The sequence below is a fragment of the Uranotaenia lowii genome, chromosome 2 (assembly GCF_029784155.1).
Source record: "Uranotaenia lowii strain MFRU-FL chromosome 2, ASM2978415v1, whole genome shotgun sequence".
NCBI lineage: Eukaryota > Metazoa > Arthropoda > Insecta > Diptera > Culicidae > Uranotaenia > Uranotaenia lowii.
Window position 1 is genome coordinate 390,885,320 of NC_073692.1, and position 12,567 is coordinate 390,897,886.

General features: G+C 36.6%; 3 protein-coding genes across 3 annotated transcripts; all 3 read right to left on the reverse strand.

Moving 5' to 3' along the window:
* Positions 1-977: 977 nt before the first annotated feature.
* Positions 978-1,841, reverse strand: LOC129743676 (uncharacterized). Its single transcript, XM_055735763.1, has 2 exons — positions 1,487-1,841; positions 978-1,421 (listed from the first exon to the last, which is right to left on the reverse strand). The coding sequence occupies exons 1-2, from the start codon at positions 1,812-1,814 to the stop codon at positions 1,399-1,401; spliced, it is 351 nt and encodes a 116-aa protein (XP_055591738.1). The 5' UTR covers positions 1,815-1,841; the 3' UTR covers positions 978-1,398.
* Positions 1,842-4,015: 2,174 nt separating this feature from the next.
* On the reverse strand, positions 4,016-4,925 carry LOC129748014 (chymotrypsin-2-like). Its single transcript, XM_055742462.1, has 2 exons — positions 4,833-4,925; positions 4,016-4,770 (listed from the first exon to the last, which is right to left on the reverse strand). Exons 1-2 carry the CDS (start codon positions 4,888-4,890, stop codon positions 4,058-4,060), a joined length of 771 nt encoding a protein of 256 aa, XP_055598437.1. The 5' UTR covers positions 4,891-4,925; the 3' UTR covers positions 4,016-4,057.
* A 6,473-nt stretch (positions 4,926-11,398) lies between these two features.
* Positions 11,399-12,288, reverse strand: LOC129748183 (chymotrypsin-2-like). The gene is made up of 2 exons (XM_055742693.1): positions 11,814-12,288; positions 11,399-11,741 (listed from the first exon to the last, which is right to left on the reverse strand). Exons 1-2 carry the CDS (start codon positions 12,276-12,278, stop codon positions 11,445-11,447), a joined length of 762 nt encoding a protein of 253 aa, XP_055598668.1. The 5' UTR covers positions 12,279-12,288; the 3' UTR covers positions 11,399-11,444.
* Positions 12,289-12,567: the final 279 nt, after the last annotated feature.

The following is a 12,567-nucleotide window of genomic DNA, read 5'->3' on the forward strand; positions in this document are numbered from 1 at the left end:
ACTTTAACGTACTTTTTATAAGAATTTAATGGCACATTTAACACTGCGACAAAGATGCAGTGAATCATTGATCTCCTGAGAATATTTTACCTTCAACGTGAAATCAAGAACTAGTACCTATTGAAGTATTTTTGCCCAGATGCCCGACTGCTTCAACAACAAACTGGCGGCCTAGATAATGACAGAAAATAAACTTTTTAATCAACGGCACATTTATAAATTTGGAATTTTTCAAGCGGTCTATAGTTTAAGTAATCACATACGCTTTTATTGAGCGAAGAAAGTTCATATGCAATGTCCCAATAACTTTGTGAGTTAATGAAAAAAGTTTTAATTCTATGATTGTAACCAAAAAATGTAACGCTTTTTTATATTATGTTTTACAAATAATTGTACACTTTCAACGTTCAATTTGGAAAACATCGAAAGTGCCAATATCCGAAAATATTTATGCATCAGAATTAGAAATCTGAACTTTTTTTTGGTTCTTTTTTCTCAGGGATAAAAGAAATCTGAACTTAATAGTACATAATGTATGTAAAAATATGAATTGAAAATGGCGTCCAAATTGGAAAAAATGTAAAATTTGAAAAAAAAAAAAATAGCCAGAACAGATAAAGAAACTTCACACATACGTAGTTTTCTAACTTTACATAACTGGGTCTTGATCAGTGGTTTATTTTGTTATTATTAATGTTAAAAATATTTGTTCACGAAGATACCAGCTTTCAAACAGATACATTATTTGCTTTCTCAAAATACAAAATCGATGTCATTACTGTCTGTTCTGTTCAAAATCTGCTTAAAATATCTACGGACAATAGGCAAGCTTAATTTGGCATTTGGTATAATTTTTAACTTTTTGTATAAAAAAAACTCTTCATTTGAATTGTACCTTTCATGTTACACTCATCAAGTTCCAGGACGAATTTTATGATGCATTTACAAACACCAAACTATATTTATAATGCCTTCTCTATACCATCTTTGTATCTTCTCGCAGCTTTTTTTCTCTTTGCATCTGCAATCATACTCTCACTCTAAAAAATAACAGTCCTATCTAGTTTCCTTTAGATATTTCTATTTTTTTTCTCAAATATTTCCATTTGATCTTTGCGGGTCGCATTAAAATGTTGTAAGGCGAAAAGCAAGCTTTGAAGCCTGAAGAAAGTAAACTGCGGGTTGCTGATCGCTACTTAAAATTGATTGAAAACTTACCGCCTGGACAACGCTGATGAAGGCGTAGAACAGCATTATTTAGATCCGCTTTGCCGCGGGCCATTTCATTTTGCCGAAATTTTCTATGGTGGCAACGGCTTCCAGGGATTTCATCCCAGTTCCCATGTCGTGCTTATTTACGGTGATCTTTATCGACAACACAGCAGCTGCCCGCAGTTGCTAAATTTTAGTGCAATCCGGTGCTGTGCAGGAACAAAAAAATTAAGGAGATGGGCAAGGAAAATTTTAATGAACACTGAATACTTACAACAAATGAGACCGAAAACGGTATTTCCAATACAGGTTTTTCGCAAACTTCCTCGATTCTCACCACAGCGCAGTTGCAGCGTCGTCAACCACACTGGCATGCATCTTCCCCTAGCCGTAGAACAAGCCCACGTTTTACTCCCGGTGGATCTTGGGGAATTGTATCCGGATCCATCACAAATACGAATGTCAGATTCGGTGGAACGGTTCGGTTCGGTTGCAGTAGATTCAAACGAAACTGGTTGACCATTTACGGAAGACGTTAGGAACTTTGAGCCGGCTCCATCGACTGACGGAGGAGGTGGAGGTAAAGCCAATCGAGCTACCATGTTTCAGCTGAAGATGTCTGCCAAGTGCCTTCGATAAACCAGCAGCAGCCCGCAATTGCAAATTTTGTCGTTAGGTTCCGGTTCCGGCACTGTTCAAGAAACAAAAATATGAGCGTGTGGGGGAGTGAAATCGAAGTAAATACCTATGCAACTTCCGGACCATTTGCATTAAGATTGCAGGACATTGGGGGTGTTCAATCGTGGAAAAGATATTTAAGATTACTTAAAAATAGTTCGTACGAAATAAAAATGCTAAAAACTTACATTTGAGTTTACAATTTTGAACAAAAGGAAGTTTTCGGATAATTTGGACAAAACCATGAGCCATTTTGTTTTTGTTTTGCTGAGTGAAGACACACACTCAAATAAGTCACGACACACTCAAATGAATCCTGAGTTTTGTTTTATGGATTATTACTCGTATCTTTCAAAAATATTTTTTTATCATTTCAAGCGAAGACGCATGAAAACTAGAAAGTTTTGTTAAAAATAGGAAGATTCTAGAACGATTACTCGAATATTCACTATTCATGTAATCAGAACATAATAATATTGATGATTCAGTGTATGATATTTGATTATGCGGGTATGCATCAGACGGAAAATTCTGTTGTGAATCGTCCATCAATTTGTGTTTTGGGCAGAGCCTTCCCTCATCCGTAAACAAGAAAATGGAAGGCCTGCTTTGATAATCTGAAAATGAAATGTCGCATAGTATTTTCTCGGTTCGTACAGCAAAGGCAGGGGCTAACCAACGCTGCCTGAGGGTGCTATGAGAAAAGTGTAAAGATAGAAGCTATCGCGAGCGAATTTCGGAGCTTTGGACTCGGGGAATCTGTTTTGTCCACCTTAACAAATAGGACTCAGGACGAAGTGAACACAGGAGCGTGTGATTGCTGGTTTCTCGTCACCAATCGCCATTTAGGAGGATCAACAAATGACCACGTGGTTGGAGCAATCAACAAACACTTGAAAAAAAAAAACAGTGTTATAAGTGCTTAAAAATTGGAAGTTCCTTATTCCAACTTTTTTCACTGTTTCTTTTCTAGTATTATTTCCCTTATTTATGTATTTATCGATAATTGGTTGCTTCGCTCATATTTTAAATGGAAGGCCTTTGTGATTCCGCTTGCGTAAAACCCGCCAACTAGGGAAATGAGAGTGTCACCTACGAGAATGAGGAGCATCTGGAGGATTCGGCTGCTACTAGTCCTTCAGATGTTCCTAATTCTCGGATGGATGATGATTCGAAATCATCCTCGGTTGGTAGTAAAGTAACCCGTCTCCGAGTCTACACGAAGGGAAACGGAAAATAGTTAAATGTGGTGCAGATAACCAATGATCTGGCGAGGTGTACCTCCGTGACCATTGCAACAGAGGTGCGATCAAACAAGTTGCGCATGTTAGTGGCCAACCGTAAAGCTGACAATAAAATTGCTGCCAGCAGATCCCCAGAGTTCCGAAAAGGTTCCAACATATAGCTTGACAAATTCTGGATAAGGAAAGCTTGTCCCTCTCGGATGCTCCATGAAATATGCATCTCAGAATGAAACACAAGTTCCGGAGACTTCTAAGACCCAAAGATCGGATGAAGTTTTGTCAGAACCATCTGCTCAATCGGGACTGTTCAAGATGTCTGACATTTTAAATGGAGTTTTAACAATTTTCAACGAATAAGAATCGATCAGGGGCATTGTATCCTCAATGCTACCTGTAGTGAAGAAATTTTTGAAGCAATTCATGTAAACTTGGACCCTTCTTTCAGTTTTTATCTCTCACGATGGCTAATTTAAGCCAAGAGATATCACTGTGTTACAGTAAAATTGTCGTAGTTTAATCCCTAAACTGGATCCGTTCAAATTTCTTCTCCATGAAACAAGTTGCGGTATTTTTGCCCTTTCCGAAACATGGATGTCTTCTAAATTAAACATCTCATTCCACGATTTTAACATTAGTACTGGCCTCAGTGAGTTGCAGTCAATAGAAGTCACCATGGGACATGTGCTCAGTAATATCTGAGCCAAGTCAAGGTTGTTCCTGGATGACTTCAATTCACATGGAATTGTTATAGGAGAACAAATTGACAACAAATTTTGGAGAAAAAATTGATTGTTGTTCTACTCTTATTTTTGACATTTGTGATAGGTTCAATTTTGAACTCAACACTTGCTGAAATAGACGAATTACCAATCAAAACACCATTTAACTTAGCATTTAAATATCACTTTATTAGAGACTTTCGTTTAACCGGTGTGGGACAGGATCCAGGCACGGAAGGAGGAAACACGAGCGAATACATCGGGAGCGCCCATTCCGCAAGGAATACCCCAGGAAACAATACCCTGCTGCAGACCTCCATGGACCAGTGGGCCACCAGAATCTCCCATGCACATACCCTGGCCAGTTGGGCTCAAAGTACAGACGGTGTGATCGAAGACGGAAGCAGCGTTGGCAGTTGAGTGACGGTTACGGCAATCGGCCAGGGTGATGATGCTGGTGCTCAGCCACTGCAGGTTGTTGGGGATACCAGCGTTAGCTCCAAGACGTCCCCATCCGGAAGCGAGAGCTCCAGTGGCAGTATTGATGAAGGTAGCAGACAGACCAATTGGCTGAGCCAAGTTGGTGAAAGCGATAACGGTGGCAGTCTGGAGGACCGAAACGTCGTTAGCCAGAGTGTTGGCATTGTACGACGGGTGGTTGACGATGTGCTGGGTGTTATGGGAAATTCCACCGCTGTTCAGCAAGTGAGTTCCGACAACAATTCGGGTATTGGCGGTGGTTCGGCCAACGGTACAGTGAGCAGCAGACAGGACCCAGCGAGAGTTCACAATAGAAGCGCCACAGAAATGGGAGTTAAGGGCCGAACGCAGAGAAACCTGGTACGGGAACTGACCGGAAGCGGCATTCTGACCGCCGACGATGAATCCTTCCCATTCCTGGTACTCAGCCGGTACGTCTGCAATATGACAGAGTCTCTAATAAAATAAGGCTTCAACATTAAATTTACTGTTTACTCACATTTGCCGAAAACGGCAACCGACGCCAAAAGCACAAACAACAAGCTCAATCGGAACATTTTGACTGCTCTCCTTAAACTGTTCCGTTAGTTCGATGGCTTTATATACTCATGATGAAGGAAATCTTATCATTATGGATAACATTTATTACTTTACTGATATAGATTGTCGGTTTGGCGATTAGCTATCGGTACCTTCTGTGGGATTTCTCTAAAATTAAGGTTTCAAATCTCACTACCCAGTATTTCTGTGTAAAATACAATTTTCATTCACATAGACGTGACTGCGGAATTGATGGATCCCTGGAAGTTGCCCTTTCCAACAATGAACAGGAATAAAAAAAATGTTGATTTGTTTTATTCTCAAATGACAACTGACAAAAAATTGTTAAATAGATTAAGTTAGTGAATAAAGTTACGAGACACGAACGCAACAAACGTGGTAAAGTGTCTATAATTAGAAGAAAGAATACATAAGGAGTGTATTGGAGAAAAAAATGCAACAATTTGTTTTGTGAATAACTCTTGAATGCTTGGATGGGAACTGATTAAATTTTCAGTAAAGCTACTAAATAATGTAATGCAAGCATGTGCAAAAATCTAGTGGTTTTTATATTAGGGTCCAATGAAGAAATTCATCGACTTCAATTTTTCGGCGCCACGTGCGCCATCTGTAATGCATATTATGAACCACTCTTTTTCCAAATCAAGGCTTTTTTAAATACTTTTTTTGTTTCCTGAAGCTTGACTTTCAAAACTACTCAGAACTTGAAATTGATCGAACTTGTAATTTGATCGAAATGAACTTGTGATTTTATCGACATGAAAACAACATATTTAAATTTTAATCACTCCACCTCTAATTTCAAGTAATTTCACCATTCCAGATCCAATCAATACATAGTTTTAACTTGTAACGATCTATAGAAGTGTTATTTAAAGAAAAAATATCGCATTTAGAGGCGACCTTAGCCATTCATTAGGTCCATAGTTACGTAGCACTGACTGATTTGCAGCTTTTACAGATTGTAAGCCACCTTAAGTGTTAGACATCAAATTTTTCATTTATTCCTCTTTTTTTATCTTCGGAACATTCAAGCGAGTCTTGTCAACGAAAAATTTCTGGCTGGAAACCTGCCAGGTGCCCTCGGAAGAGTTCGGCTTGCAGTTTCTTCACGTAATTTTTCAAAATATCTTCCCGATGGCGTTTCCAACATTTTGCGCACAATTTGACCACCGTTTTTTGTTTAGTTTTACGGCGGGTTTTTTTTTCTTGCTGACATGAAGTCAGGCGTGTTAACTAGTCAGCTAGTTAAACTAGTTTAAAGAAATGTTTTTGTCACTTCGAAGATTTGATTTGCGCTTGACAAACCTCAAATATTCCCTTCCTTCATGGAATCCATCATCTTCACTTCATGAATAGTAAGAATGAAATAGCGCACTCATAGATCCTATTGGACTCCTTAAAGTATTTTACATATAAACTTTAGTCCAATAGTTGATCCTAGTTCTAGTCCTAGTCCTAGTTGATTTCCATCAATTTTCATTCATGCATGCAGAAAACTCTAACAAAACAAAGTGTCAGAACACTTATAATATTTGAAAACTGTCTGACACGCAAAGATTAAAGAAGAATAGGTATTATGTTTTGAAAAAATATCCAAATCGAATACCATAGTTCAGAATTTAAGGCCTCAATTAATGTTCAAGTTATCAAGTATAAAAAACTAGCTGAAGCTTTGAACTCAAATTAAACTTTTCTTATGACGTATGAATAAGCTTGCCAGAATGCCCGGTTTTATCCGGGTTTGCCCGGATATTTGATGCAAAATTTTGAGAAAGTCCGGTCCGGCCCGGTTGCCCGGATATCGTGAAAAAAGTTCGGATATTGCCCGGATTTTTCCACAATTTTCACAAAGAAACCGAAAATAATTCAAAGTTTTTGAGTAAGTTTCAGCAAAATCGATTAACGGTATGGAAATTTTCAACGGTTTTTTCAAATAATTCCGCTGATTTACATTTATAAACCTGTAAATATTTAAGTGTTCCAAAAAGCTTTTGGAAGTCTGCCATTACATTAATAAAATAATAATTTTATTTTTTTCCAGTTTTTCTTTGCTTTTATATACAATAACACCCAAGTTTTGCCCGGTTTTTGCCCGGTTTTTGAATTTGAAAAATTGAAATCCATGCCCGGATTTAGCCAGGTTTTTTTGGAAAAATGCCCGGAATTGCTAGGCCCGGATGGGAGTGGAAAAAATTCTGGCAAACTGAATCAATTTTCTGAAACGATAAAAAGTGCAAATCAAGCTTTTCTTGTCATAGGTTTGGGATACAATTGTTCGAACGGGTTATAAATCTATTCAATAAACAAGCATGTATCTTCTTTCGAATGCTTTGAATCAATCAGGGAAAGGTTAGTTAATTTGGACTTTCCAGCAGATATCACACGAATAAACAAATTTGTAATTGCAGGCAGGAAATACCCCAACTCATTGAATTGGAAAAACATTTGGCTATAATAAGCGCTTATCTATAAGCCACACGACTTAATCAGTACTGATTGGCCAGAGCCGATTAACAATTTTGTTCACACTGATATTGTAATTTCAACAACAAACAAAATACAAATGGAACTACGGATCTGTGGTAATTTCACAGATAACGAAACAGATAAATAAGGAAAATACTGAGTTGGATTGTTTCGGTAGAATAATTTTTTTTTCCAAATGTAAGAAATAGGTAGTATAATTACTATTAATCAAATGGGCAATCCAGCTGACTAAAATTGCAAATGTGAATATAGTCAACTAATTGTAAAGTACACTGTATCTAATGGGAAAACCCCGCGGACAAAAATGACAAATATTACCAAAATTACAAAAATTACAAAAATTACAAAAATTACAAAAATTACAAAAATTACAAAAATTACAAAAATTACAAAAATTACAAAAATTACAAAAATTACAAAAATTACAAAAATTACAAAAATTACAAAAATTACAAAAATTACAAAAATTACAAAAATTACAAAAATTACAAAAATTACAAAAATTACAAAAATTACAAAAATTACAAAAATTACAAAAATTACAAAAATTACAAAAATTACAAAAATTACAAAAATTACAAAAATTACAAAAATTACAAAAATTACAAAAATTACAAAAATTACAAAAATTACAAAAATTACAAAAATTACAAAAATTACAAAAATTACAAAAATTACAAAAATTACAAAAATTACAAAAATTACAAAAATTACAAAAATTACAAAAATAAAAAAAAATAACAAAAATTACAAAAATTATAAAAATTACAAAAATTACAAAAATTACAAAAATTACAAAAATTACAAAAATTACAAAAATTACAAAAATTACAAAAATTTCAAAAATTTCAAAAATTACAAAAATTACAAAAATTACCAAAATAACAAAAATGACGTAAGTTACAAACACTACAAAAATTACCAAAATTACAAAAATAACTAAAATTACTAAAATTACAATTATTTCATAGATCCGCACCACCTTTTTGTACCCATAAATTTCTCAATGTTATGTTCCAAACACTGCTTTGAAAAAATAACTGATTATGTTGGGTTTACGAGATGTCGACTGTATGTTTGTTTTGAGTATTTATTTCCGGCAAATCAGTCCAATAATCTTATAACAAACGAAATTTATTTTGAAACCGATGTTCCGATGTCGTATGACATCATTTTTAGGGATTAAAAATGTCGTCCCTGTTGCTTCTGGAAAAAGCGTACTGTCTGAATCTGTTCGTCACTAGTTTTACGGTTATTTATTTAAAAAAAAGTTGGGTGAATTTAGGTGGTAGAGTTTTGTATAACTGTTGTTTCTACTGTGTTCTTTCTGGATGGAACGGTTTTTTGAATATCCGTGGTTAGCCTCAAATCAATGAAAGTACCCTAGCCTTAAACAAAATACAATATTTGTTCTAAAATTATTCTATAAAATCTATAAAATTTACAATAATTCCTTAGAAAAATAAAAAAAATAGAGGAAGAAATCAGGGATCTGTGCCATTTTGGGAAATGTTCCATTCTGGGGAAAAAAAACGTGGAAAATGGTCTCGAATAAAAATTCTCGTAAATGGTGCAATCTGGGGAATTTTTGTTTGGAAAATGGTTCATACTGGGGTTTGTTTCGGGTTTTTTGTCATTCTGGGGAAAATTCATTCTGGGCAAAAGTTTTTGGGTAAATGGAATACAATCTCAAAAAGTAGTCAATTTAAATTCGCCGTATTTTTTCTAATCATTCATATAAGCAATCTGAACACCCCTCATTTTGTAGATGTGTATGTGTAGAATGATGCTTTTATTTGGTTTTCGACATTATGTCTTTAAGCTAAATTAAGCAAATGCTTACACCAAAAACAAGATCTCGGAGACTGCATACGACATTGTTGAGGATATTTGATTGCGTGGTAATGGACGACGAAACCCAAGCAAAGGCAGATTTCAGACAGCTTCCGGGACAAAAGTTTTCTACAGCATCCGGATGAGGAAAGGTGGCAGACATTTTCAAGCATTCAAACTATCAAAGTTTTTCACGAAATATCTCGTTTGGGAAGCTATCTGTACCTAGGGCTTGAAAAGCGACTTTTTTTGCAGCAAGGATCGTCAACTAGGATATATACTTAAAAAAGCGTTTGCTGCTTTTCCTGAGGAAACATGACTTGTCTGTGCTGTATTGGTCGGATTTTGCACCCTGCCATTATGTTAAAAAAGGCAATGGAGTGGTTTGCCGCTAACAACATTCAGGTTGTGCCCAAGGATAAGAACTCTTCCAACACACCAGAACTTCCCCAATCGAAAATTATTCAAGCGAGGAGTAGTTCAAAGCAAACTGGCGCTCTGCGCCGAAGAAAGTGGATAAGGTGACTGTAAAAAATCTGATGGATGGCGTCAAACGAAAGTCTCCCAAATTTGGACTAGGTCGACTGGAATTTCAACTGAGTATTTTCTTTTATACAGATTGAACTTTTAAAAGATAAATACTTTGATTTTTAAACAAACAAATAATCAATTTACACGCAATTTAGTTTGACCACTTTATGATCCGATCACCCTTTAGAGCGAAAAAGTTGTTAAATTGCCGGTGTTCAGTCTGGTTATGAGGTTAATGCATAAAAACTTCTCATTCTAGCTCCTGGATTGCGACCGTTGACAATAAATGCAGAAAGGCACCTGGCGTTGTCATGAGGAGTACGGATCGACAAATGGGGATTTTTTATCAAAAATCGCGTTTGAGGATCCTCCAAACGCAATTTTATTAGTTGATTCCATTTGAAAGTTTATTCTTCACACCCTAATCAATCATTTGGGACACCCTAATATAAACAGTTAATTTTTGCCTCGACTTCCAGCTAAAAAAATTGTTGGAAAAGTCCAGCAATCAAATTTTTTGCTGAAAACCAACAAACATTCTCCGTCTTGCTGATTTTTCCAGCACTTGATCTTCTTTGCTGAAAAACCAGCAATCAATCTGTTAAACTCGAATTTGTTTTTGTTTTTGCTTGTTATTTTCCGTTGTGCGGTTAAAGTGTTTGTGTATTTGTCGTTTATGCAACGATTGTTTTTGAAAGAAAATGATGATTTTCAGCCATTGAGATAGGTGGTTTCCAGCAATTGAGTTCGCTGATCGTATTCAGCAATTCAAATTCCTGGAATTTGGTCTGGGAAACCGGCTGGACAAAAACCAGCAGAATTTTTTCTGGTTTCCAGCAATTCAAAATTTGCTGTGAACATTTGTTTTTGAACTCAGTTGTTTGTGGCAGTTGATGATTTGATTTCAGAAGCAGATAAGGTTTTCTTCAAGTTTTAAAAACTGTATCCTATTTTGAAAACAGTTTTAAGGGATAAAAATTTTTTTTAGATATCTTCTAAAATATTCGCGATGATTTTATTTCAAAATCATCAAAATAAAATTATTTGAACACCCTCTATTGGCCTTCATAAACAGCTTAATTGGAATATCGCAATCTGTATGTGTTTGTGTTCGTTATTAATCAAATTAAATTATGATCCAGCAGTCACCTTCTTCTCTTAATTAAAAACTATGATTTCTTATGTTGGTAAATACATCTCAAGCGCCAGAATGAATTTAATAGACTCCCTTCGGGCCCTAGGAAAACCACCTAACGTTCCAGTGAGAGATGTACTAGCTGTGCTAGATTTGGACAACATGTATGAAATCTAACTTTTTCTAAAGTCTATCGATCTTCGTCTATAATCCTTTTTATTTTCCTGTTTTCCTTTCTATCTTCTTTTTTCTTCTAAAAAAAAGTGCTAAGCTAAGCAAACGATTGTAAATACAAAAAAAAACGAGTTTATCTCCTTTAAACCTAATCGTATGAGCCGTTTCTAATAAATCAGTTACAAATAAAAAAATACATCTCAATACATAACCCATTCTAGGGGTTCAGAATGCTGTTACAGAGAACGCTTGAAGTATGAATTTGCATAAGGCGAAGCATAAATCTTCCATCAACTTTTTAAATCAATAGTGAATAAAAACCAAGTAAAACAAGATAAAAGTAGATTCAGAATTATTTTATTTTTAGGAAATTTCCCACATCACATTTTAGACACCGGTGTTCTGTCGGATCCAGTCGCGGTGGGACGAAACACGAGCATACACATCCGGAACACCCTGAGCACAGGCAATACCCCAGGATACAACACCTTCCTGGATTCCTCCAATAGTTAGCGGGCCACCGGAATCGCCCATACAGGCTCCAACGCCGAGTTCACCTCCGGCACAGATGTTGTTGTCACGGACTCGCAAGGCATTGATGGCGTTGTGCTGGGCTCGGCACGCATCATTATCGATGATTGGCTTGCTCACAAACTGCAACACTTCAGCAGCATCACCCGGGTGCTATGAAATAAAAATTAAAATTTCATCAACAATTTTCCTAAGGTCTTATTCTCAGCACTGCGTTATTCTTACGTCGGTTTGACCCCATCCGGAGACGATGGCATTTCCTTGGGTGATACGCTGATCTGCCAACTGAACGGCGGCAACGTTGGGTCCGAATGTTAATGGGGCAGCCAAACGAATCAGCGAGATGTCGTTGTCCAGAGAAATGGAACCATACTCGGGGTGATTGATAATTTCGCTGATGGGCAGTCTAGTACCCTCGAATCGGCCCAAAATTCCTACAACGACTTCAGTATTGGCTGGGGTACGACCTTGGGTGCAGTGAGCAGCGCACAGGATCCATGTGCTACTGATGATGGATCCACCGCAGAAGTGCTGATTGGCTGGGGTGCGGATCGAAGCCTGGTACGGGAACTGACCGAGGGCAGCATCAGAACCACCGACGACGCGGCCAGCCCAATCCGAGTACGGAGTAATTCCTCCGAAGCAGGATCCCACCAAAGCAAACACGACAACCAAAGCCAAACGAGACATCGTAACTACTGATTAATTTTGGGGCTGTCGCAACAAGTTATATACAGTGGCCTAAAATGGAACCGTTCTACTACCGAAGCAATACAATTTGGTACGGATAATGATACTGATAAACCGTAATCGATGATAAGCGAATGCCCCGAATTCACTAGATAATCTTCAATGACGCGTGTCTTAATTTTATTATGTGTCTTATGATGGTTCTATCAGAAGCTTCAAATCAAAGGTTGAGGAAATTATTGAAATGTTTCATTATGGGAAATTTCATGACTACTTAACAAAAGATAAT

Coding starts and splice junctions, on each gene's coding strand:
- LOC129748014 (XM_055742462.1), bottom strand. CDS start 4,890: ATGTTCCGATTGAGCTTGTTGTTTGTGCTTTTGGCGTCGGTTGCCGTT. Junction 4,771..4,832: donor GGTTGCCGTTTTCGGCAAAT/GTGAGTAAACAG, acceptor GTCATATTGCAG/ACGTACCGGCTGAGTACCAG.
- LOC129748183 (XM_055742693.1), bottom strand. CDS start 12,278: ATGTCTCGTTTGGCTTTGGTTGTCGTGTTTGCTTTGGTGGGATCCTGC. Junction 11,742..11,813: donor CCGGATGGGGTCAAACCGAC/GTAAGAATAACG, acceptor TTTATTTCATAG/CACCCGGGTGATGCTGCTGA.
- LOC129743676 (XM_055735763.1), bottom strand. CDS start 1,814: ATGGTAGCTCGATTGGCTTTACCTCCACCTCCTCCGTCAGTCGATGGA. Junction 1,422..1,486: donor CGTTTTCGGTCTCATTTGTT/GTAAGTATTCAG, acceptor GTTCCTGCACAG/CACCGGATTGCACTAAAATT.